At 32.4% G+C, this 27,605-nt stretch overlaps 1 protein-coding gene across 1 annotated transcript in view; it reads right to left on the bottom strand.

The window, feature by feature from the left end:
- Positions 1 to 27,605, bottom strand: part of CCDC102B (coiled-coil domain containing 102B) — a 525,678-nt gene that overhangs the window by 145,523 nt on the left and 352,550 nt on the right. The window contains 1 exon segment of the mRNA XM_031946694.1: positions 6,419 to 6,589. Within this exon segment, the coding sequence (XP_031802554.1) occupies positions 6,419 to 6,589 (171 nt within the window).

The raw sequence follows: 27,605 nt of genomic DNA, 5'->3' as shown, positions 1-27,605 counted from the left end.
TATTCTTTTTTCCTCAATCCTATAGCTGGGACACCCCAAACAACTGGGAGAAGGATTGCCTAGGCCATCTTGAGCTCCATGCTCAACAAATTTTCCTTCATTGGAAATGCCCAAACTTGGAAATTTTTGTAATTTTGGACAAAGTTTCTAGGGAATCTTTGGCACTTTTTCACTTTCTCTAGGATGCCAGAGAAGACAAGGTACTATAGAATGGCTTTTGGAAAAGATGGAACAGTTCTCTTCCATATCATTTTTGTCTGTGTCTGTGTCGGTATGCAGAATGTATACATTATGTTTGTCCTGTGAGCTAGATTTTTTTGCATGGAGAGATTTAAATTAGCCAGAAAGATGAAAATTTCTGTGCTGCAGTTAGAACACTGGGAAAGATTTCTTAACATCCTTGACTCCCTCTTAAAGAGGGAAAAGCCTGACTTGCTTTCTGTAGACCCAGTTCTGACCAAGCTGGATAGAATACTGAACATGAAGTCAGGAGGACCTGAGTTCAATTCTGGTATCAGACAATTAATGATTCCTAGCTATGTAACCCTGAGCAAGTCACTTAAGTCCAATTGCCTCACCAAAAAAAAAAAAATGCAGAACTGCTAAAATAACATCTTAAACAGGATTCTCAAACTACGTCCTGCGGGTCAGATGAGGCAGCTGAGGACGTTTATCTTCCTCACCCAGGGCTATGAAGTTTCTTTATTTAAAGGCCCACAAAACAAAGTTTTTGTTTTTACTATAATCCGGCCCTCCAATAGTCTGAGAGACAGTGAACTGGCCCCCTATTTAAAAAGTTTGAGGACCCCTGAAAGATTCTCAGGTTTCTGAGAGAAATCATTAAGGAGTTTGGCAATTAATCATTTTAAGATTGCAAGAAAAATTCCAGAGACATTGGGAATAATTGCAGGAATTAACCCCATTTTAAAAGGGAAAAAAATGGGTAAATAGCAAATTTTGCTAATTTCTCCTTGATTCCTATCTTGTTTAGAGATTCCCCCTTCAGCTCCATTGGGAGAGTACTTCAGAAGGTATTAAGGGATCCTCTCCATAACCTTGATCATTCAGTATGCTCCACTCCTTGGAGAACTGAGTGCATCTCAGTAGTGGAAATTGTTAATAAGATTGATATAGCTCATGCTTCTCTCTTAACCCCTCCCATCTCAAGATCAGATTAGGAAAAAAAAAGAATGCAAAAGAACAGCAGGGAAACTCAAACTGTTTTTGAATCACCTGAGAAATGGGGGAAGCAGCAAAAGTAGTGGAACCCTCACATACACCTTGCCCAAGCAACTCCCCAACTCAGTTTGAGGTGGTGATGGAGTGGGGACAGGCCTTTTGTCAGCATTCCATGAGCCCTGGCACCTGAAAGTACCATCAAAAGCAGATCCTGGCATCAGTCATCATAGCCTTCAGCATGTTCTATCCACGTATCTCTGGCAGCACCCAGCATGACAGGATGAGATAAGATAGCCAGTCAGCCTCTGCATTTGGTAAGCCCAAAATTCTCCATTTCAGTTGCAGATATGTATTAGTTATGTAATTGATAGTAAATGATTTGATCTCTGCCAAGTTTTCTGATTTGTAAAGAGAAATAATAATGGTTGCTATAAAAATCACATGATTGCAAAAATACTTAGCATAAGGCAAATGTTACATGATTGTTAACTGTTTTATTGGATGTAATTGTTTGATTTCTTTTAAATTTTATATGAGTTTTTATATGTGACAACATAAAATGAAATAAATGATTGTGTGTGTGTGTGTGTGTGTGTGTGTGTAAAATAATTTGGAAGTAAATTCAGTTAAATTAAGGTTATCATGACTGACCTCTCAGGACTAGGTAAATAGTGCATGGAGGAAAGAGATTCTCTTTCTCTGTCTTCCCCCTTCACTTTTTCCCAGACTGCATCAGGGATACATGGATAAAGACGTGAGAGGGAGAGAAATAAAATATAATCAATTCAGTGAAATTTATTTATTTGACAAATGACAGTAAAAGCAGTTTTAAAGAAGCTCTAATCAAAACCCACTAATGGGATATGTAAATTGTAATCCCACAGTACAACTATACTGTACTTATTAACAGGTTTAGGAAAACAGAATAGCAATTTTCTGCTGTTTTCAAAACTGTAACAGCAAACAGCCTGCTTTTACGTTATCAAGTTATCTACTCAAGTTATCAAGTTATCTACTAAGCTACTCAAGCTGAGTTGGGGAGTTGCTTGAGCAAGGTGTGTGTGAGTCTTCCATTTCTTTTGCTGCTTCCCCCATTTCTCAGGTGGCTCAAAAATAGTTTGAGTTTTCCTGCTCCAAGGATAGCAAATTTCTTTGAGAAGTCTACAAAACCCATCCATGTCCAGGAAAGTATACAGTTGTTTCTTTGAGGCAGCTTCAGAGAATGATACATTTGTCTTCTTTCTCTCCCTTGTAATCAAAAGGGAGGTATCAGTTAATTCGTAGCCCATATACTTAACAGACTGACTGGCAAAAGTAGGTCTTAGACAAAGAAACTTTCTATCCCTGTAAGGCAAGAAAGTCAAGGGTTTTTATTACATCAGCCAAGAAGCCTCTCAGATTGGGCTGCACATGAAGATATCATCTACCTACTTGAGTAGATAACTTGATAATTTAAATATTTTTTAAGTCAAAGGCCATCTGATTCTCCTGGTATGTCATACTCTCCACTTTGTCACCCTGCTCCCTGAGAACACTCACTTGGGTGACATCATTTAGAATTCTGAGGAAGCTTTAGATTCTATCTACTCCAGTCAGCCTGACATTCTGGATGGTGAATGGTTTACTGATAGGTCCAGTTTTCTTGAAAACAGAAAAAGGAAGGCTGGTTACTCTGTGGTAACCTTCATTAGCACCTTGGAGTCTAAGCCACTTTCCATAGGAACTCTGCCCAGAGGGCCTAATCCATTGCCCTCACCAGAGTTTTAGAACTAGGGAAAAGAATCAGAGTGAACATCTATACTGACTCCAAATATGCCTTTCATATTTTGCATGCTTATAGAGCTATATAGGAAAAAGCAGATTTTTGACAGCAAAAAAATTCCTCCATTAAGTATACAGAGGAAATTCTACAATTACTGCAAGTTGCCAATGGACCTAGAGAGGTTTCTATTATGTTTTGTAAAGGACACCAGAAAGGGGATTCACTTCAGACCTAAAGAAATGGGCTTGCAGATTCAGCTTCCTATTGCTGTCCATTTGTCCCTGATTGTAGCCTTTAATTTCCCAACTTCCAGATTCTAACACTCCCTCATAATGCTCCCAGGAACAAGTCCTTGTTGAAAAAAAGGAGATATACACTTTCAAACATTTTCACACCAACATCTCTTCTCAAACACCAGCCAGTGGAAACTTCTCTTTGAGTATCACCAAACTACTCAGGAAAAAATGCTCTCCCATCCCTTAAGAAACCTATTTTCACTGGTCACCAGCTAAAGGAAACAATTAAACAGTTCTGTTAAGCCTGTCCATTTTGTACTCAAATTCCATCCAGATGTGTGACACATACCCAGGTGAAGATTGGCAAATAGATTATACACATATAACGCCTTTCAGGGGTTAAACTGCTTTTAGTTTTTGTTGATAGCTTTATTAATTTATTAAAAGTCTTCCCTTGCAAGACTGAAAGGACTCAGAATTTTTAGTAAAGGAAATTATATCTCTTTGCGTCCAACCTAGGTCTTTATACAATAACAATAGTCCAGTCTTCACTTTTCAAATAACTCAGGCTGTGTCTGAGGCACTTAATATTAATGATCATCTCCATCCTGTTTGTCTTCCTCCCTACCCAAAGCTTAATGCATTTTTACATATTATGGTGCTTTCACCCTAGGCCATCTGAGGACCCCTTTCACTGTGTATAATGTCACTGTTCCACCCATTGCCTCTACTCTTTTGAGGAGACAAAAGCAAGGATTTGGAGAGACGGTTCTTTGGTATTTATCCTAGGAAAAGGTGTCTGTGTGTGATACATTCATGAGGGCCTCATCACCTAAGTCCCCCAGTTTTCCTTATTAGTTACTGTTCCTAATAATCTCTATAATGATTCCATGTTTTATTTATTCCTCTTATTTGCTCATATTTGGCCCCTGAATTTTAAATTTATTTTTGAGAGTTGTCTCTTCTAGATTCCAAGTCATGAAATTCCAACCATTTCGTCAAATTGAATATCATTTGCTACTTTATGCTGTTAGGACCAGCTCTATGACTCTTAGCCTAAAACAGCTCCTGTCCCTTTTTTTTTCCCAAATGAGTTTGGGTTTCAAACTGCTTGAGGAGGGAATGATGGGGTGCAGCTTCTAGAAGAACTAGAGCAGTAATCCTGAGGTCCCCTGACCTCAGAGTTCTATTGTGCTAACAATCTGTCTGTTAATGATCTTAAAGTTTCCTGGCCTTAGGAATAAAATAATAGTTATATCTTTCTTCCCCTATATATTAGGGAAGACATAGCAGTAATCCTAAGGTCCCCTGACCTTAGAGTGATATTGTTTTAACAATCTGTTGCTCAATGATTTTAAAGTCTTCCGGCCTTAAGAATACTATCACATAATCCTACAATCGTTACTGATTGTCGGATAGACAATCTATTGATTCAATGATAACCAGGTTCCTGAGACAATAATGAATAGACCACCCCTCAAACCTACCTGTAAGCCATAAAATTAGGAAATAAGTAACACGAATTTCTGGTCTCTCTAACTTTGTCCTATAAATTTATTCTCTTACTCCTGTTTCTCTGCTAAAACTTTTTGGAATTTAGCCTTCTTCAATTGATGTTACAATTATAATAAACTTTTCCCCTTAATGTGAAATGGATTCGAGCTTGCAAATTCTTTTGAGACACCTCATGACACTGTCTGCACCCACAATCTTTTGGAGTATTTCTTTGAACCTCAACAGAACAATATACTTTATAATAAGATAATGAAATTATATTTTATAATCTTATAAACAGAAAAAATGTGGGATTATAACCTTTAGAATGTAATCTTTTGGGCCTCATTTCTAAAATATATAGAGAATTAAATCAATAAGAATACAGACCATTTTCCAATTGATATATGTATGGTCAAATGATATGAGCAAAAAAATTTCAGATGAAGAAATTGAAACCATTTATAGTCATACAACAAAATGCTCTAAACTATTGATGAAAGAATACAAATTAAGACACCTCTTAGGTACCACTATACACTTCTCAGATTGGTTAAGATGACAGAAAAAGATAATGATTAATGTTGGAAGGGATGTAGGAAAACTGGGACACTAATACATTGTTATTGGAGTTCTGAAGAGCAATTTGGAATTATGCTCAAAAGGCATTCAAATTGTGCATACCCTTTGATCCAGCAGGTATCTACTGTGCCTGTATCTCAAAGAGATCTTAAAGGAGGGAAAGGAACCCATATGAGCAAAAATGTTTGTAGCAGGTCTCTTTGTAGTGGCAACAACCTGGAAACTAAGTGAATGCACATCAGTTGGAGAACAGCTGAATAATTTATGGTATATGAATGCTACAGAGTATTATTTTTCTATTAAAAAATGATCAGCAAAATGATTTCAGAAATGCCTGGAGAGACTTACATGACCTGATGGTAAGTGAAGTGAGTAGAACAAAGATAACATTGTACGTAGCAACAAAAGATTATATGATGATGGATTCTGATGGATGTGACTTTTTTCAACAGCCCTATAATTCAGGCCAGTTCCAATTGTCTTGTGATGGAGAGAGTCTTCTGTACCTAGAATGAAGACTGTGTATAGAGCACAATATAATATTTTCACTTTTTTGTTGTGTTTTTTGCTTGCATTTTGTTTTCTTTTCCATTTTTTCCTTTTTAATCTGATTTCTCTTGTATAGCATTATAATTGTAGGAAAATATATAGAAGAATTTCACATATTTAACATATATTGGATTGCTTTGTTGTCTAGGGAAAGGAGAGTGGGTAATGGAGGGGAAAACTGGAACACTATTTTTTGCAAGGAAGAAAGTTGAAGGATATCTATGCATGTGTTTTGAAAATAAAAAAACTTCATTAAAAATAGAATGTAGTTTTTTCTTTTCTTTGATGCCTATCTCTAAAGACATTCAATATTTTAAAAATTCATGATATCCATAGAAACACAAAATAAATACGTTATCTTATTCATTATCAAGAACTCCAGAGCATACAAATGAATATCCAATCAGTAGATAGACAAAATATTCAAATATTTTCCTTTGCTGTGTTTTTTTTTATCCTTGTGATTCTAATTTCAGTTTCCATCACCAAATTTTGAATATTCCTATTCCAAATAAATTCAATAATATGATTCAGTTAATTTATAGAGTAATTGGTTATCTACATTATTAAGTTAGAAACCAGAAAAGAATCCATCTCTAATTGAATCATGAAATACCTCATCTTCTGCATGGTTGAGCCCCCTTTTCAGGTCTTCTACTCGAAATCTCAGTTTCTTTACTTCTGTCTCATAGTGATCCACTCTGTTGTTTGCATGGATCAGTTCAGCCATTTTATCTTGGTACTGTTTGTTTAGTTTGCAGTAGGCACGTTGAAGTTCAGTCAAATCCTTTAAAGAGAAAAGAGATTATATTAATCATGATGATTCACATTATGTAGGATGAAATAAAGTGCTTTGAAAACTTTAAAGTATTTTGTAAATACCACTGTTATTACAACTGTTAAAATATTAGCATACTTAATAAATAAACAATTGAATACTATCAATAACTTTTATTAGACACCTACTTTTTGCCAAGAACTGCACTATCATCATCAGAGCCTTGAATTCAGTAAGAAATTACAAGCTCTTTTTTAAAAACCATCAATTGGGTGGCTGGGGAGAAGAATGCTATGCCCAATCCATTGTAATTATTTCCACCAACTGGTCAACTCCCTTCCCTGCCAGATGACTGGAAGATTCTTTAATCAGTGATCATGTTCCTCTTTTCTGTGTCTACCTGGCTAGAAGACATATCAGTTGGACAATGGGGGTTTATAGTTGGAATTAGTGGCAGACAAGAGTTAGTTGGTCTTTCAGGCTATTGCAGATGTCCTTCCTCCCCTCACTCACTATACTAAATGTAGTATTATTCTAGTTCATTTCTTACTGGCCTCTCCTTTACTATATTGGTGAAAATATCAAATTTAGAGATAAAAAACTAAGTTGAAATCCAATTTGATAATTTATTGGTAAGACTTTAAGTTGGTCTGTTCTCTTCTCTGGGATTCAGTCACATATAACATATGTGTGTTGGACTGGATCAGCTCCAAATTCAGTGATATCTAAATGTTAAGATGTATAATTGCTTGGCACCCCTTTTATCTCATATAACTTACATTCTAAATTGGCGGAGAAGATGCCAGATTCTTTGCTTTTCAATGATACTTTTCAACTATCCTTTTACCACTAGCAACTCCAGTCTTCTTTACAGAATGAAAAGTCTGGAGCCAAGGAAGTGTCAATGTTATGGTTCTTTGCTAAACTTTGATATCTGGCATTGATCTATGAGGAGTAGCCCATCCCATCTCTTAGCTCTCTATGAGCATAGACTAAATGATATAAATAAGAGAGTACTGCAGTTCAGGGGGGGAAAATGTTTTCCCCCCGATAAGTGATAAAGTGATAAAATTCACTTTTTAAATTAACAGAAAATAAAAACTGCTATCAGACTGTTGAAATGTGTCTATAAAATCTGGTCTGGCAGTTTTCATTATATCATACCCCTATCCTCCTCTAACCTTCAAAATGTTTTGTATTTTTTATTACTAGTCTTTCTGGAAGACTTCAACTGTAGAGAAAATGATACATGTTTATAAGTATAATGATAAACTAGTTAACTGAATTGGGTCAGAATCATGGGAACAATCTAATAGTGACAGAACGGTACTTTACAATTTTGCATCAAGCTCAATCTGTTTTATTTTTCAGTATCACCTGCTTTAAGGTTTATAGAGAACTTACACGTTATTTGAGCCTCCTAATAGAATTTTGAGGTAAAAATTTTGAGATGTTTTTATCCTCAATTTACAGATCAGGAAACTTAAGGAATTTGCATTAAAATTACACAGCTAATAAGTACCTGAGTTAGAATGTAAACCATAGGTGGAATTCAGTCTGTATCCTATGACCAAAGGAAAGTTATGCACTGGATATTGAAAGTATACTTGTATTTTTTAATTTTCCAACTTTATAAATTCAGGATATAAAATCATTATTCTGTAATGATAGCAGATTATTTCCATAATTCCCAGGTTAATCATAAAATCCTTCTGGCCCTTTTTTTGAATTAACACATGATTGAATTAGGAAGTCTATGAATTTATAGTATTACTAGGCAGGAATTATTGTCTGTTTGTGGTTTCTTTGTTTTGTTTTGTTTTGTTTTTCGTTTTCATATGCAAAGCTGCCAGCATAGTTCCTGTGCATGTGGATATTAAATATCTATATGATATTTATAAAAAACCTATAAATCTATATCTTTGTGGTACAAATGAGTGTATATCATAAACTTTATACCAACATAAAAATTGAGTTTGAGTACATCACTCAATTCAGTTGTATCAGTCAGCAAAATATCCATCTAAAATGAGTAAATCCCAGTACTGTGCACACAACAGACACTAAGTACTATGCACATAATAGACACTAAATAAATATTCTGGAATGAATATTCTTTGAATTGAAAAAGAAATACTGCTTCATTTAATGTAATGCTACTTTAAAAATACTAAGAACTTTTCTTCAAATTTATTGAAAAATATTGTGAAAAGACTTTAAGTAACATTATTAAAGAATGATGCTATTTACAAGGACTATCAACATGCCTGCAGATGCCATTTCATGGAAGAAGAAAAGAAAATGTGAAAGGAAAGAAAGTAAATCTACATCCTGAATATCTTAATTGGGAAAATAAATCTGGAATAAGTTTTATTTCCCCTTGCCAAATTTTATTTCAGTAAATAACATTCTTGAATGACTCACTCATTTTACTCTTTTTGTCTCCTATCTATCAATAATCTTAAAGATACATAGATCAAAATGGAATAAAGGTAAGTGAATCTCCAAAGAACAAATTAACATATTAAAATAATATCTTAAAATTGGCCAGGCTATGAAATATGATAATTCTGAACCAAACAAGGGAAACCAACAGAAAAAGTAAATGTTTGTTTTTTTCATAAAACATTTTATTTAATTAGAAAAATAAGTTCAATGTTTTGCATACATTTTTGTTACAACTAATTGCAGTTGGATATTTCTATATCAATTGTCTGTCTTCCTTTGTGAAGTAATATGTCAAATTTTAATGTGACATTTAACCAAAAGAAATATATACTAGTTGAATTGGTGCTAATATGCAAAAAAGTAAAATAATCAAAGGCAGATTCCTAATATCTAGTCATGTACAAGAAATGAGGTAAGTAACAATCAAACATGAGTATGAGTAGAAAAATAATTGGGTTGATGATAAGGTGAGAGGGAAAGGTAATAGCTGCTTATTGCTGCTGAATTAAATACACTACCTTAGACTTGGGTAAGTCACTGTTGAGGAAGTTATGGAAAGACTTCTCAAAGAGTGGTATAAGATGACAAAAAGTGGATGGATTTCTACCAGCACCATAAGAGGGCTTTCCCTCATAAATGAGAATGTAGTTCCACTGAAATGCTGAAAATGATAAGGACTCTTGGCAAGTTCTATTCAACAGTAAGAGAAAAAAATGATATAATAGTGAAATACCATTGTTAAAAAAATTGTTGAAACTTACCAAAAATATTTCTTCTTTTACAAAATATGATATCCAATAAAGCAACCTTCTACTTACTTTATCTATTACCCTGCATTACTATATTTACACTATATTACTTTACTATTACACAGATTTAATATGATTTTCAATAACTCTGGAAAGTAATGAATTGATTTAAATGTGGAAAAAATTGAAAATAGTGTTTCATAATTTTATAAAGTATTGTTTTTCTTTTTTAACTTGAGGAATTTAATAGAATTATCCTCTTATTTATGCTTATAAAAGCTCATTACACTACTTGCATTCATAAAGTACATAGAAAATAGACATTAAATGATTGTTCCTTAATTCCAAGGTTTTTTATCTTAATTCCAATTTGTTTTAAATGTAATTATAGTTATCTATCCAATTTCCCTCATGAATACAAATTTCAAATGTTCATTTTACATATTCCAACATATTTCATCTTTACAGATGGTTCCTGCCTGAAAATGTATGTTATTCTCTCTTGCTTTCTCTGCATTTTGATTTCATTATTTCTCTAAGTGGAGTGAGGGAAATATTTATTCTTCAATTTCTCAAGTGCATGATTTGATTTCTAAATCCTTTCAAAGTTTTCTCTGGCCATTTTTTTATACCAATAAAGAATATTCTTGTGTGACTCATTAGACTTTTTAATGGAAAGATTTCTACAAGAGTTTTATAGATGAAAAGATGTGGATGGATTTCTAATAGCATCATTAGAGGGATTTCCACATAACTCAGATATCAAAACTTCTGGGAGCCAAAATGGTGGAGTAAACTATAAATTGCTATAATTCTTCTATATTCAACTTTAAAATCCAATAGTATCATAATGAAATAAATCCTAGAATAGTAGAACCAAGATATAGGTGGTGTAAAAATCTTTTGGGCCAAAAAACTAAAAAGATCAGCAAGAAAGGTTTGTTTCTATTTAGGACAGGAAGACAGGAAGAATCCTAGTAGACAAGGTAAGCCCGAATGTGGTAAAACAGGAAAATGACAACAATGGAACACTCTACATTACCAGGAGATGGGCAGGTTTCAGCTCAGCAAACTTCTGTGTGCTTCAGTGTAGCTCTGGAAAAATAGGCAATCTCCAGTACTCAGATCTATATGTGCTTCAGCATTGCACTAGACTGTGATGACCCTCTAGCACCCCAGATACCTCAGAATCAGCCGGAGTCAGGATAAGCAAAAGTCCTTAGTCTTTATTATTGGTCTTAGATGCAGGATTGAACAGGATGGAAGCAGAATCTCCGCAACCACCTTCTCTCTTGTCTACTGCCAAAGAGTGACTCTGGCTAGTCATACTCCACCCCCTAGTCCCTCCTACAATCCTCTATACAACAATTATTGAGCCAGCATGGATAGTGGAAAGGAACATTTTCCAAGCTAACCCATAGAGTATTGTCCAATCGGTAGTTAGCCTCAACTGCTCAGCAGTCCTGACCTCAGTGCATAGACTCAATAATTTCAGCCCTCTACACTGGGCAAACAGGTAGTCTCCAGAGTCAGACCACTAAGAGGTTTAGTATATCTCAGAGAAACATAGAAATACTCTAGTGGCCTCAGCATACACCAGACACCAATACTAGAAGCTTGACTCAGTATCAGATAAGCTTCTAGATCTCGACAGCCTCAACAGCACCAAACATCCTCTGTATCACCACCTCAGCACAGCACAAAGATCCCCTATGGGTCTCAGTACAACTTCAGTGCAGCATCACATAATCAGCCAGCCTGTGTGATCACTGACAAAAGAAGCCTAAGACAGTTCCCCTTCTGCCATTGAAATGGAACTCAAAATAAAAAAGAAAGGATAAAAGGCCAAAATAAGACAGGCAAACAGCAACAAGGAAACAACAACAAAAAAAGCAACCTGACTTTAGAAAGTTATTATGGTGATAGGAAAAATCAAGTCACAAAGTGATTTCCAATAAGATTGGGGCAAAACAAGGTCAAAACAAAGTACGAGAAAAAGGGATAATTTACCTTTAGAGAAGGGAGAAGTCCGTGACCAAAGAAGAGCTAGAGAGCATTATGAAAGGCAAAAAGGACAACTTTCTTTGATTACAGTAAATTAAAATGCTTTTGCACAAACAAAACCAACAAAAACAAGATTAACAGGGAAGTATAAAGCTGGGAAAATGTTTACAGACAGCATTTCTGAAAAAGGTCTCTTCTAAAATATATAAAGTAAGAATACAAAATCATTCCCTAACTGATAAATGTTCAAAGGATATGAGCAGTTAATTTTTAAATGATGACATTAAAGCCTTTTATAGTTATATGGAAAAAATGCTCAAAATCACTATATATTAGAGAAATGCAAATTAAAACAACTCTGATGTACCACCTCCCACCTCTCAGATTGGCTAAGATGACAGGAAAAGATAAATGTTGGAAGGGATGTGGAAAAACCGGAACATTAATACATTGTTGGTGGAGTTATGAAATGATCCAATTATTCTGGAGAGCTATCTGGAACTTTGTCCAAAAAAACTACAAAACTGTGTATACCCTTTGACCCAGCAATGCCATTACTGGGTCTTTATCAAAAGGGAATCATAAAGGAAGGAAAATGATTCACATATGCAAAAATGTTTGTAGCATCTCTTTTTCTGACAGCAAAGAAATGGAAAAGGATTGGATGCCCATCAATTGGGGAATGGCTGAACAAATTGTGGTACATTAAGGCAATGGAATGTTATTGTCGTATAAAAAATGATGAACAAGCTGAATATAGAAAAGCCTGCAAAGATTTGTATGAACTGTTGCAAAATGAAACAGGCAGAATTAGGAATACATTGCACACAATGACAGCAAGACTTTCTAATGATCAACTATGAAAGGTTTGGTTCTTCTTGGTAGTTCAATGGTCCAAAACAATCCCAATAGACTTTGCACAGAAAATGTCATCTGGATCCAGAAAAAGAAGTAAGGAAATTAAATGTAAATCCATATATGCTATGTCCACTGCTTTTTCTGTTTTTTTTTAATCTCTCCCGTAGTTTTTCCTTTTTGCTCTGATTTTTCTCCCCTACCTTGATTCATCTAGCATTATTTATTAAAAATAAATAAATCTACTAAGATAAAAATTAGGGAAAAAATGAAATAATCCAAAATTATTGGTGTTTATCAGTCTTAGAGAAGGTACTACATGTATCCATGTTGTGGGTCAAAATTGTGATTCTGTGATCTGCACTAAGTAAAATCTTTTTCAGATATTTCACCATGTATGGTGCTATAATGGAAGAGTATTTTCCTTTCAGATATTCCACGTGTTATTTTTTGTTTGTTTATTTGTTTTGAAAGTGGCTCTGTTCATGGTAAAATTATTTGTTTGCTATAAAACCTTTTAAAAATACAATTCATCCTAAGTTTAATATTCAAAATGTGATTATTATGACATTTACTCAGTTGGAATACATGAATAGGAAAGGAAATCAAGCATGGAACTTCATAGTTAAAGGATATTTCCACATGAGGAAACTCCTAACAATGCAAATTGGAATCTTCTTTATAGTTTATATACTCCTGGAAAGCTAGAGCTCTAAGAGGTTAAAAGATCAGCCCTGAATCACACAATTGGTCTGTATCAGAGGAACAATTTGAATCAAAGTATTTCAGGTATCAATCATACCATATTGCTTCTCAATGATGGTAAACATCTGTTAGAAATATTGTACAATAAAAAACCTATATATTTTAGATAGCAAGAAATGTACTTCTTATATATTATCTAAATGTATTTAATTTTATTTTGCAAATTGAATGATTTGGGGATGGCTGAAGTAATCATATTTAGTTGCAGTTTGGGCAAAACAAATTCTGAACAAAGCTGAAATATTATGGCTTTGGGGGAATTATATGTCTGCTAAATCATTATTACTCTCAAAATAAGAACAATAAAAACTCACATCTATAAACAATGAAAAAAACACACAATCTGACAAGAGGACTTCAATAAGCATCTCTAGGTAAAATGAAAAACAAAAAATTGAAATACTCTCAAGTCCAGGAAGAATTCATTGAGGAGTTCAAAAAGGAACATAAAGTAGTATAAGGGAAGTAGAAAAAATTGGGAAAAGAAATGAGAGTGATGCAAGCGAATTATGTCAAAAAGAATCAACAGCTTAGAAAAAGTAAACAGCTACTTATAAGGTTGTAGTGGACAAATGGAAAACAAGATACAAAAATCCATCAAATAAAACAGTTTAAAAGGTATACAATTTAAACAATACAAATGGCCAAATGGAAAAAGAACAATGGCTAACTGAGGAAAAGAACTTTTCTGAAGTTAGCATAGGACAACTGGAAGCTAATGCCCATATGAGACATCAAGGATCAATCAAATAAATTCAAAAGAATGAAAAAAATAGAAAATGTAAAATATATCATGGAAAATGACATGGAAAATAGATCCAAAAGAGACAGTGTCAGAATCATTGGACTATTTGAAAACCACAATCAAATCCTAAACAGGATCACAAAACTTATTTAGGAAAACTTCCCTGATATCCTGGAGCAGGCAAAATTGGCATTGAAAGAATCCAAGGATCGCCTGAGGAAAGAAATTGCAAATAAAAAAGCCACAATCAAGATCATACAGGATTTAGCAGCTAGAATAAAGTTTCATAGGTTTCCAGGAGACAAAAAAGCTTGTGTTATAACAAAAGATCATCTGATATTAAGCATAATATTTAAAGGGAGAAAATGGTCATTCAATGAAACAGAAGAACTTCAAACTTTCATAAGATCAGAATTGAACAACAACAACATTTTTTTTTAGATCTCCAACATCAAGACAAAGGGAAGTATAAAAAAAAAAAAAGAAGAAATTCAATGGAGCTGAACTGTTTATATCTTTAAATGGGGAGATCATATATGTAATTGTTAAAAATTATACCACTAATAGTACAATTAAAAATTATTTATATAAAAAAAGAAAAATGATAAATGTTAAAGAGGATGTGGGAAAATTGGGACACTAATACATTGTTGGTAGAGTTATCAAATGATTAAATCATTCTGGAGAACAATTTTGAACTATTCCCAGGCAACCTAATTGTGCATACCCTTTTGTCTAGCAATAATAGTACTAAACAAAAAAAAAAAATCATAAAAATGGGGAAAGGACTTTGTAAAAGTATTTATAGCAGCTCTTTTATGTTGACAACATATTAGAAAATGAAGGGATACTTAATAGTGGGAGAATGGCTAAACATAATAAGATATATGAATGTAATAGAAGATATGGAATTATATAATAAGAATAGTTAGTGGCCAGATTTCAGAAAAAAACAACAGCATTTTATCACAAACATTGTATGATGGTCAACTATGAATGCTTTGACTTCTCAGCAACATGATTATTCAAGAATAGTATTTCACAAAGGATAATACTATCCTCATCCAGTTAAAGAACTAGAGTTCTCTAAAGTCAGATTAAAGCATACTTTTTTCATTTATATTTTTTCTTTTCATATATTTCTTTTTTCACTGTGATTAATATGGGCATGTATTTTACAGCACATATGACATTATCTACCATTTAAGATAGAGGGGAAGGAGACAAGAGAGAAAGAAAATTTTGGAACACAAAGTTTTGCAAGGGTGAATGTTAAAAACTATTTTTCATGTCTTTTGAAAATAAAAAACCTATTATTAAGAAAAATAATAATTTTAAAAAGTAAACTTTTATATTATTTTATGTTACATGTCCAGACAAGATTTCAAATTCCAAATTTTTTCTATCTCTCCATTTTCCATATCTCCTAGACAGCAAGTAATCCAATATAAGTTAAACATGTGCAATTCTTCCAAACATATTTCCACATTAATATGCTGTATAACAAAAATTAGACCAAAAAGGAAAAAAATGAAATAGAAAACAAAAAGCAAGCAAACAGCAACAAAAGTGTGGAAATTCTATGTTGTGATCCACATTCAGTCTCCATAGTCCTCTTTCTGGATGCTCTTTCTATCACAAGTCTGTTGGAATTGGCCTGAATCACTTCTTTGTTGAAAAGATCCAAATTTATCACAGTTTATCATTATATAATCTTCTTGTTGCTATATGTACAATATCCTTTTGGAAATATACATTTTTACAAAATACTATAAAATCTACTATAATATAAAATACTATAAAAGTGTTAAAATAAATGAGTTTTTAGTTCCACTGAAATGTTAAAAATGTCTTTGTAAATTCTATTCCATTCTATTCTGAAAATACTTTTTGCTCCATTATATTTCTGTCATTGTTGGAATCCTCCTTTATATCAATCATTCTAACTTTGTGTCCTGTTGAACTTTATCCTGAGGCCCTTAACATTTTTAGACTATTCTGTTCTACTTGGTGATCTCATTTCCCATGAATTTGATTAATACCTATAAACCAATGCTCCAGATTTTTTTATCCTGCCCTAATCCTGCCCTAACCTTTCCTGTGATTTCCAATCTTTCTATTCCAACTGTCTGGCAGAGATTTAAAGTGGATCTTACTTATTAAACATTATTTCACTCCTACTTTCCACATTACTATAGAGGACAATACCATCCTCTCAATTCCTCAGACTTGTACTTTAGGGATTATCCTGGATTTCTCTTTAAGTCTCATTTCCCATATCAAATCGATTACAAAGTCCTGTTGATTTCGCATTTGTAATAAATACCTTTAAGATATGCTTCTCTGACACTGTCACTATTCTGGTGCAAGCTCTCATTACCACATATCTGAGCTATTGCAATAGCTTGATGGTGTATCTGGCTTTCAAGTCTTTCTAAACCATTCTTCATTCAGTTTCCAAAGTGACTTCCTTAAATTATAGGTCTGACTTTTACATCCCTACACAGTGAATTCCAATGGTTCTCTATCACATTTAGGATCAAATACAAAATTCTGTGTTTGAAATTCAGAACTTTTCACAATCTAGTTCTCTCCTTTCCAATCGTCTTAAACTTTACTTCCCAATGAGTTCTCTTTGGTCTAGGGACAGTAACTTCCTGACTGATCCAGGATCAAGACACTCCATCACTTGACTCTGGATATTTCATCTTGCTGTTCTCCTCGCCTAGAATTTTCTCCCTTATTTCTCCCACCTGAATTTCCTGGGTTCCTTCAAGTTCCACTTAAAATCCCATCATCTATAGGAAACTTTTCTTAACCTCTCTTGATTTTAATATGTTACTTCTATTGAATATTTCCCATCTATCCTGTATATAACTTGTGTATATATGTGTGTGTGTGTATATATATATATATATATATATATATATATATATATATATGTTTGCATGTGTTCTTTCACATTAAATTGTGAGATCCTTCAAAAGAGTTTTTTTTTTTTTTTTTTTGCTTCTTCTTTTGGTATTCTCCAAACTTAAATCATTATTGACTAATTGATTAAAGACAGTGATTCTCTATATTTGATTTTTCTGCAGCTGATAATGGATAGATTTCTAGTTGTTCTGGAATTTTCTGTTTTGTAATTTACTAGGATAAGATAATATTATACTTATATACCACAATTTATTTATATTTCAATTTGCTAATATGAAAAGAGTTGCTATCAATATTTGTTACAAATATAGATTCTTTTATTCCTCTTTTTTATTTTATTTTTTATTTTATTAGGCCTTCAAGAATAGGCCTAATAGTGAGTTAGTAGTGCCAAAGGTTATTCACATTTGGGGAAATTTCTGAGCATAGATCCAAATAGTTTTTCAGAATCTGGAGAAACTCAATTTTGCCAGTGTATTGGTGTGCTTATTTTCCTATAATCTCTTCAACAATGGTAATATTTGTACATTTATTATCTCTGTGAGGCTTGTGGGCATGTTGTTTTAATTTGCTTTTCTCTAACTGATGATTTAGATTTAGGTTGTTAATAACCTGTATTTCTTCCTTTAAAAAGTGCCTGCTTAAAATCCTTTAACTACTTTCTCTTAGGAAACATCACAAATATGGTACTTAGATATTTTAGCTATTTAGAGAAATTTGATCCAAATGTATTTTTCTGATTTATACTTCCCACTTAATTTTTATTATCTTAATTTTATTTGTTAAAGTAATTAGATTTATATCATAAAGTTGACCATTTTATCATATTTGATGCTTTCGATTATCACTTGTTTATTCTTAGATTTTCCCATATATATATATATATATATTCTATATATATATATATATATATATATATATATATATATATATATGAAAAGAAATTTATTGATTGCCCTATTAAGTTTTTGATGACATGACATCTAGCTCATGTATCCTCTTCGAATTTAACTTGGTGTGGAGTACATAGGGTGTTCAGTAATTAATAGAATCTCTGGTATTAGGTCTTGCTGAGCCTTTTTCAGGATTGCTCATTGACTTTTGGTGTCCATTTTTTATCCAACTAGCTCTAGCATATGTGGTGGTTATATCCCAGTAAAATCATCTCCGTAGATAAACTAAATCAGGTTGAGGCTAACTGACAGACCTAAAACGCATCAGTGTATTCTGGAGTTGTCCAGTCAAGCATAGGAAAAATTTCTTTGGCAGCATTACAGATGAGAACAATTTATTCAAACAACAGGTAGCTGAAACGAGCATTGTAAAGTAGTTAGAGCTTGGTCAGACATTGAAGATACCAAGGTCACCCACTCCTCAGGTCATTGAAAGTTGTCCTAATTTTGTTTTGATACTGGACTTCAGTGACTGGTAGGCTGACAATTTTATGCAATTATGCCTTACTTAAATCCAATTCATGTGAAAGTCAAGATGTTACTCCATTATATCATGGATTCTCTTAAAAAATATGTTGTCATATTGGATGAAGTGTTATATTTAATCTAATTTCTGTCAGAATTCTATCCAATGTTTGCATATATTATTTCCCTTAATAATTGAGTACCTTTGGATTTTGTGAATGCTATTCTATAATACAATGTAACCCTGGGCTAGTAACTTAATCCTGTTTGCTTCAGTTTCCTCATCTGTAAAATTAATTTGATAGGGGAATGGCAAATCACTATGATATATTTGCCAAGTTAATCCCAAATGAGGTCCATAAAGAGTTAGCCACACTAGAACCTGGAAAATGAATTCATGCCCATCAATTGGAGAATGGCTGAGTAAATTGTGGTATATGAATGTTATGGAATATTATTGTTCTGTATGAAATGACCAGCAGGATGAATACAGAGAGGATTGGCGAGACTTACATGAACTGATGCTAAGTGAAATTAGCAGAACCAGGAGATCATTATATACTTCAACAACGATACTGTATGAGGATATATTCTGATGGAAGTGGATTTCTTTGACAAAGAGATCGAACTCAGATTCAAATGATCAAGGATGGACAGAAGCAACTACATCCAAAGAAAGAACACTGGGAAATGAATGTAAACTGCTTCCATTTTTTTTTTCTTCCCGGGTTATTTATACCTTCTGAATCCAATTCTCCCTGTGCAACAAGAGAACTGTTCAATTCTGCACACATATATTATATCTAGGATATACTGTAACCTATTTAACATGTATAGTACTGCTTGCCATCTGGGGTAGGGGGTGGAGGGAAGGAGACAAAAAATTGCAACAGAAGTGAGTGTAAGGGATAATGTTGTAAAAAATTACCCTGGCATGGGTTCTGTCAATAAAAAGTTATTTAAAAAAAAAAAAAAAGTTGGCCACAACTGAAACAACGGAATGACATAGTTCTATTGCATGCTTTCCTCTGTATGCTTTTGTCCTAATCTGTCTTTAATCTCTTGATTAACTTAATCTGTTTAATTAATTTAATTAAAATTTAATATTTAACTCTGATTATCCTCTCTATTTTAAGCTCTATCATATTATTTTAATCATTGTTGGAGATGGTACTAATATAGCATTTCTATACCATTTTTCCAATATCCTTGAGATTCCTGACTTCATATGAACTTCATTTTTTTTCAAGCTCTAAAAATAATATTTCAGTTGTTAGCTTGGTCTATTTATGACTAATTAATGTTCTCTTGTTATTTAGATCAACATTTATTTCTATGAAGTGCTCTATTGTTGGCTTTTCATAGGTTCTGAATTTATCTTGGTAGATGTATTTCTGAATATTTTATGCTTTCTGTAGTTATACTGAGTGGAATTTCTCTTACTATCATTTTCCTATTGAGTTTTGTTGGTTATAAATAAGAAGGCTGCTAATTTATAAGCATTCATTGAAAATTACAAAGCATTTCTTAATTCATTGTTATTTAACTGATTTTAGGTTTAATACAATGTTCTCAATAAATTATCATTTTCTTTATAAAATGATGATTTTGATTACTCTTATTCTCCAAATTTCTTTTTTTTTCATATTTTACAGCTAGCATTTTTAGCATTTTGTTAGACAGAAGTTAATGTAATGGGTATTAACTCTTTATCTATTAAAAATGATAAATAATATTGATTTAAATCCAAAAACCAAAATTATACGTAATGGATAAAACTTAGAAGCCTTTCTAATATGTCATAGATAAAGAGATGATATCCATCATGTTAATTTCTACAATATAACAAATCTAACAATCTAATGATTTATTATATTTGTAGTCTTTTTATGGTGTATATCTTCAATTGTATAGCTTCAATTTATGGTATAAAAAGCTTTGTGGTATTTCCCTTTATTTCGTTAACTTTTTTGCTAACTTTGTGTATGTGTGTGTGTGTGTGTGTGTGTGTGTGTGTGTGTGTATGAGGTTGGTTGTTTTTTTTTTTTTTGGTTGTTGTTTTTTTTTGTTTGTTTGTTATTGTTGCTGATTTTGCCGATATTCATTATGATGATGATGATGATATAAAGGCAGCTAAGAATACACAATAATTGAAAATAAAGACAAGAAGAGTTGCAAAAGTTATACATACTTACAAATAATGGGCTTTTTGTCATGTATTGTTTGCCTTATTTCTTTTGACTCTTGTTACTCAGTTGCTAACCAGTCTTTGTTTTTAGAATATTTTAACTTCTTGAATTATTGATTGAAGTTCCATCTCTTATTAGAGAGGCAATATAAAATAATTGAAGGGCACTAGCTCTGAAATCAGAGTATGATTTTGAATCCTGCCTCTGGGACTTAGGTATAGGCTCATGGTAAATTTTGGGTATAGAAGAAGGAAATCTGAATTTTTAGCAAAATAATGAATGAGGAATCTTTCTAGGTAGACATAACATCATCTCAAATCTATTAAATGCATACTACCTATATAATGCCTTTGTTAAAAATACTTCCTATGTATCCCTTCTACCACTTCCTGGCTATATTATATATATATACACACACACACACAAATATATATATATATATATATATATATATATATATATATATATATATATATATATATACATATATAACTATATTAAAACATATACTTATATAGTAATTATGATATAAATGATATATTCAGTTTTTAGGGAATAAAACTCCCTTTATCAATTCAGATTGCTATGTCCTTTGTAACTTATATTAAATGTTATTTGGGGTATTGAGAAATTGATTTTCCCTGGGTCATATAGTTAGTATGTGTAAGTACAAAGATTTGAACTTGTTTTCCTGGGAGCCATATCAATTAAATTACTCTCTACTATATCAAAACAGTTTTATCCTTAATACAGACTTCCTTTCCTCTCATCATTCCTGCCTCTAAATATAATTAAGAGTTCTTTAACCTATCCTATTTAAATGCATTAATGAATACTGTTTATAATTTCTTGTGTAAGCAGTTATACTGTTTACTTTGATCAAATAAGTATGTTCACATTCTAGATTTTTCTTAAAGTAAAACAAAAAAAATAATCTATATCAATCCCTTGCATACTGCTTCTAATCCCGCTAATTTTTGAAACTGTCTAAAATATTATCAATTATAGGATAGCATATTTAAATAATCCTTGAAAATCATCCAAAAATCTACTTGAAACAATTAACAGGCTAAGCAAAGTTGCAAGATATAAAATCAACCCACATAAATTATTAACATTTCTATATATTACTGACCAAGCCCATCAGCAAGAGAGAGAAAGAGAAATTCCTTTTAAAATAACTGTGGACAAAATAAAATATTTGAGTCTTTTCTTGTCAAGACAAACACAGGAACTATATGAACTCAACTACAAAACACTTCTCAAACAAATAAAGTCAAATCTAAGAAATTAGAAAAACATCAATTGCTCATGGGTAGACTGAGAAAATATAATAAAAATGATAATTCTGTCTAAATTTGTCTACATAGTCAGTTGCATAACAATCAAACTGCAAAAAAACTATTTTATAGAGTTACAAAAAATAAAATTCATTTGGAAGAACAAAAGGGCAAGAATATCAAGAAAATTAATGAAAAAATATACAAAAGATGGTGGCCTAGAACTATCAGACATAAAACAAGGTTATAAAGCAGCAGTCATCAAAACCATTTGTGGTTGGTTTCAGTGGATATAGAGTGGTGGATCAGTGAAATATATTAGAAACGCATGACACATTAATCGATGACTATAGTAATTCAGTATTTGATAACCTCCCCAAAAAAACCTCTGGCATAAGAACTTCCTATTTGATAAAATGTCAGAAACTCAGCATTTTTCAGATGAAGAAATTGAAACTATTTCTAGTCATATAAAAATGGTACAAATCACTATTGAACAGAGAAATGCAAATTAAGACAACTTTGAAATACCAATCCACACCTGTCAGATTGGCTAAGATGACAGGAAAAGAAAATGACCAATGGTGGGATGTGGGAAAACTGACATTGATGCATTGTTGGTGGAACTGTGAATAGATCTAACCATTCTGGAGAGGCATTTGGAACTATGCTCAAAAAGCTATCAAATTGTGCATACCCTTTGACTCAGCAATGTTTCTACTGAGCTTATATCCTAAAGAGATTTTAAAGAAGGAAAAGGGACCCACATATGCAAAAATGTTTGGGGCAGCCCTTTTTGTAATGGTAAAAAACTGGAAATTGAATGGATGCCTATCAATTGGAGAATGACTAAATATGAAATATTATTTTTCTGTAAGATTAGACCAACAGGATGATTTCAGAGAGTCCTGGAGAAACAAACTTAGCTTTCTTCATCCTCAAGTGACTAAAACATAATCTGTTTCTAAGCCAGTATTTTTTTTTCTTGTTGATTGAGTCTTCCATAGGTTGCATTCCACTGGCTTTTAAGTGCCCCAAGTCACCTTAGTGTCAGGGTGAGGAAAATTTTAAAATTTTAAATAAAGATTTATTTCTCTCTTTAATGATATCTTCCCCTTTCCACAACTTCTTTTCACATTAAGGCTTACAGGTTTTTGAAAGAGTTGAAATTTCTTTTGAGATACATGGGCATATTTGCATTTGATTTGGCACATCAATGGCTGATTACAGTCATGTTACAGAACTCTGAAAAATGGCATTACAAAGGGTCAAATGAGACAATGCATACAAAGTGTTCTGTAAATATTAGAGTGTTCTTTAAATGTCAGCTATTATTATTATTTTAAAAAAATCGTAGAACTATCAAATTTTAGAGCCAGGGAAGTCATTAGAGATTCCCTCACTTAATCATTTCATTTTATGGATAGGAAAACTGAGATCCAGTAAGATTAACTGACTTGTAGAGTTTTACAGACAGAAAATCTGTACATAATAAAAGAATTAAGGTCTATTCACAGTCAAGGTAAGACAACATATAGTCATCAAAATTATGTTTCAACTCACTATCTCCCAAGAAAACTAATTTTGTTTTTAGGTAACTCTATTTGTTAAACATTTCATTATTTCATATGGAATCAAAAACCAACATCTCTGTAATTCCCACCTCGACTACATTAACCATGCCAGTGAGATAACATATACAACATATCATTGAACTCTGATCACGTTTATAAAAACAAAGTGTAATGGACCTTATACAAGACAGTCATTCAAACTTTTAAAATAAATTTTATATCCATCTAGAGCCTTCTCTTCTTCAAGTCAAATTCCTAGTCCTGGTTCTATCTATCATTACACACACACACACACACACACACACACACTCTTCCATGTCATTAAGAAATCTTGCTTGGTCACTCTCCATTAAATAGTGCTCTATGTTTTCATTACTGAAATACTTTGCTGGTAGTATATATTGTATATGTTATCTCACTGGCGTGGTTAATGATCTCAAAATGCATTACATTAGAGTCATTTTCAGATTTTTTCATCCTGCTATATCTCTGAGTCCTCAACCAAAAATGCATCCAATGTCCTGGCAGCCTTTCTCCAACTTTTTTAATAAGGTGTGAAAAACAATGAATCACACAAGCCATCCACAGATTAATATTTACACTTGTAATAAAATTGAACCACATTTTCCATTATATATCCATTATGCTACCTCATAATAACAGTTTTCCTTTATTAAAAAGTGTTGTAGCCTATTTAGCACTAGCAATATTGACTTTTATCTATTTCCTTGTTTCTGGCATCAATAGCCTTAACAAAACAAAAACAAAAACAACCTCCCCCCCCAAAAAAAAAAAGTAAAAAATAAAACAGACAAACAGTCAAACCAGAATAAGAAAGAATCAGTAACACTGAGAGAGGAAAACTTAGGTACAAGTTCTACCAAACAGTATATGTTGAATCGCTTAACCTGTCAGTCCTAACGTTTTTTTTAAGAATGTAAATTATAGACAAGGTGCCAATTTGCATTGATAAAGAAAGCTACTTATGGGAGTGAGGGCTTTTTCCTTAATCAAATGAAGTCACTAATGTAATCTAAAAGCCTTCAGAATGTATAAAAAAAACTATCAAAGTGAATGCATGCCTCAATGTAGTCATAATTGAAGTGTAATCAAAATATTAAAATTCACATGATGAAAAAAATGGAAAAGAACATGTTTAAGAAATTTTAACATGTATAGGTCAGAGAAGAATTTTTGACCAACAAGGAATAAAAATGATCAAAAAGAAAAAGATAATTTTGATTATCTGATTTTTTTTGCATAAAGAAAATTAATTCAAGTTAAATAAGAAGGGAATTATTGATTAAGAAAGAGAAATTTTCACACCAAATATCTCTAGAATGGTCTAATATATTTGTTGCTGTTGTTTGTGGTTTATTTTTAAAGAGGGAAATGATACCTCAGGTTATGTCTTTTGATTCTCACTTGAATTATATTTAAATGAAGCAGAGTTGGGCAAAGTCATTATTCTCACTCTCTTTTCTAGAGTCAATGAAGTCTAGTGGCATAATAAAAGTCAAGATCCTTAGGTGATGCTTCAGAACGTGGTGAATGACCTTGGAATTGTTGATGTCTAATAAAATTGTTCTCTGACCCAACTTTCTTCAGCCACAAGGAAAAAAAAAATTTTTCCTCCACTATTTCACCAGGGGAAATTTTCACATTCTCAGGGTAGGGTCCCCTTCCACTATTTATCAATTGGTTTGGGATCTCTTGATTACACTCATTGGAGTTTAGCACATCTATCGATATAAAGATGTAGCTACTGTACATGCTACAGTTCCTTGGAGTTAAAGGTGAGAGGTGAATCAGGTGAATGTGAAAGGTAGATAAGCAGTCCTAAAAAGAACTCAGCAAGTCCTTACATCAGAAGTGGTAGTCTGTGAACATTTTATTCATATATGTGTGTATGCATGCATGCATGTATGTATGTGTGGGTATATATATATATATATATATATATATATATATGTTTGTGTATATCTGTTTTTCTGTAAATGTAGGTATATGTGCATAAATTTTAAAATATTTGTTGAAGCACTATTCCTCAATGGTTAAATGGTCTAAAGATTTGAATTGTTGATATAGATAGATAGATATAGATATAGATATAGATACGTAGCATCAATGATCATATGCAAGTTTACTCCTCAGTACTAATAGTGAAAAAATAAGTAAATTAAAGAAAAAAGTTTAGGTATTACCTCCTATTTAACTAATTGGCAAATGTGAAAAAATATATAATTAGTATTGAAGAGGTTATAGATATATAGCTATATTGTTGGTAGTACTGTATGTATGTTGCAGCCTAGAAAGCAATTTTAGAATATGCCCAAATAATTAAAATATGCTTATTGAAACTCTATGCCTAGAATATGACTCTAAAATAATTCTTGTGCAGTTATTATATTATATTGCAATATTTTTTGATTTAAAAATTACTTCAGTACCTACTGTATATAGGTATGGTACTAGATACTGGGGGGCACAAATACAAAAATGAGACTCTGCCTAATATATATTATGCCAAAATTAAGAGGAAATCTATGAAAAAAATAGATGACCTTCTCCTTTAATATAACACAAAGACAATAGTTTAGAATTCAAACACAATTAGAAAATATTCTATAAGTGGATAATGGAATATTACAAGCAATACATCACCAAAAGAAAACAAAATGACTGAAGATAGTGAAGAGAACATTTATTGAAAATACAAACAAACAAACAAACAAACACACTATGTATCATATAAGTAAACCATATTGTTCCAGGATAAATAACAAAGAGGGAAAGACAAAGAAAGAAAAAAAATTCAGTGATTTCTAGCCTTTCTATGGCGAACTATTCTCATTTGTAATAGTAATTAAATTACTAATTTAAGATGCTTCCATCTCATGCCTGCTATCACTTGAAATAATATTGAACAAAGTATATTGACAAGACCAAATACATATATAAAAACATTAATGTTAAGAGGTGACACATTAGACATCTATTTTGAAATATTTGGAAAGAAAAAGAAGAAAAGTTACTTAATTTTTTTTTTCTGCTTCACTTTTTCATCTATAAAAAGAAAGTACTAGAAGACAATCTATTTCTAGTCCCAAATCAATGGTCCTATACTTTTCTTAAGCACAATACCTAGTTATCTTTATACAACTGTTTCTGGGGCAGAGAAAATATACAATTTTATTGTCAATTTTCTTCATTAAAAATAAATTCATTTAGTAGGGTCAAAATGCAAGTTTAAAGCATTTCTCTTCACACGAGATGCCTTCCTAACATATGTCAAAATATTTCAAGATTCTACAGTTGAATCTACAGATGTTACCATGGAGATAACTTGGTTGAGTTATCAGTAGAATTTTAAGCTCCTACATTGTATCAGACAGGATAGTATGCACCAGAGATAAAAATAAAAATGTATTAGTCCTTGTCTTAGAATAGCCTAGGGGTGGGGGAAATAGGGAGAGTTTGGTGGGGACAAAGATAGGTAAGCTGCATAATGCCACTGTTGCTATGAACAGAGAAATGGGAGGAAAGTAAAGCACTGAATTATGTGACAGTGGAGAAGATGCTCTCCTGGCTTTTGCTCTCTTAACTTGTATCGTGTTTTAATTACTATGTAGCCAATAGATTAGAATATTGTAGTCATGATCATGGAAAAATAAGGCCAGTGAGTAATGTTTTTACCCTATGAATCTGAAATAGGACAAAAGTTATAGAATTTAAAATTATCAATTTGGATTTTCTCTATGGATGTGGAGAAGAGTTGGTTCCCTAAATTCAAGCTAGATGGGGTACACAAATATGCTACATATACTAGTAGTCACAAGATTTCCACTGGCATCTTGCCATCATTATTATGACTTTCAGAGTTCAGTAATTTAAGGTCTATTTTAGAAACAATAATAAAGCAGTCTGGCATCTGGTTACAATATCTACTTTGAATATGAAGGTGGTTAAGAATATTTTTGTCAGAATGATTCTCCTCTAGAGTAATAATCTTAATCAAGTAGCAAAATATAGATCAACTGGTGATGGCCCTGGATGCAGTGGAA

Source organism: Sarcophilus harrisii, chromosome 1, assembly GCF_902635505.1.
Source record: "Sarcophilus harrisii chromosome 1, mSarHar1.11, whole genome shotgun sequence".
Taxonomy (NCBI): Eukaryota; Metazoa; Chordata; class Mammalia; order Dasyuromorphia; family Dasyuridae; genus Sarcophilus; species Sarcophilus harrisii.
Note: the sequence above shows the minus strand (reverse complement) of the source record. Positions and strands in the feature narration are given on the sequence as shown.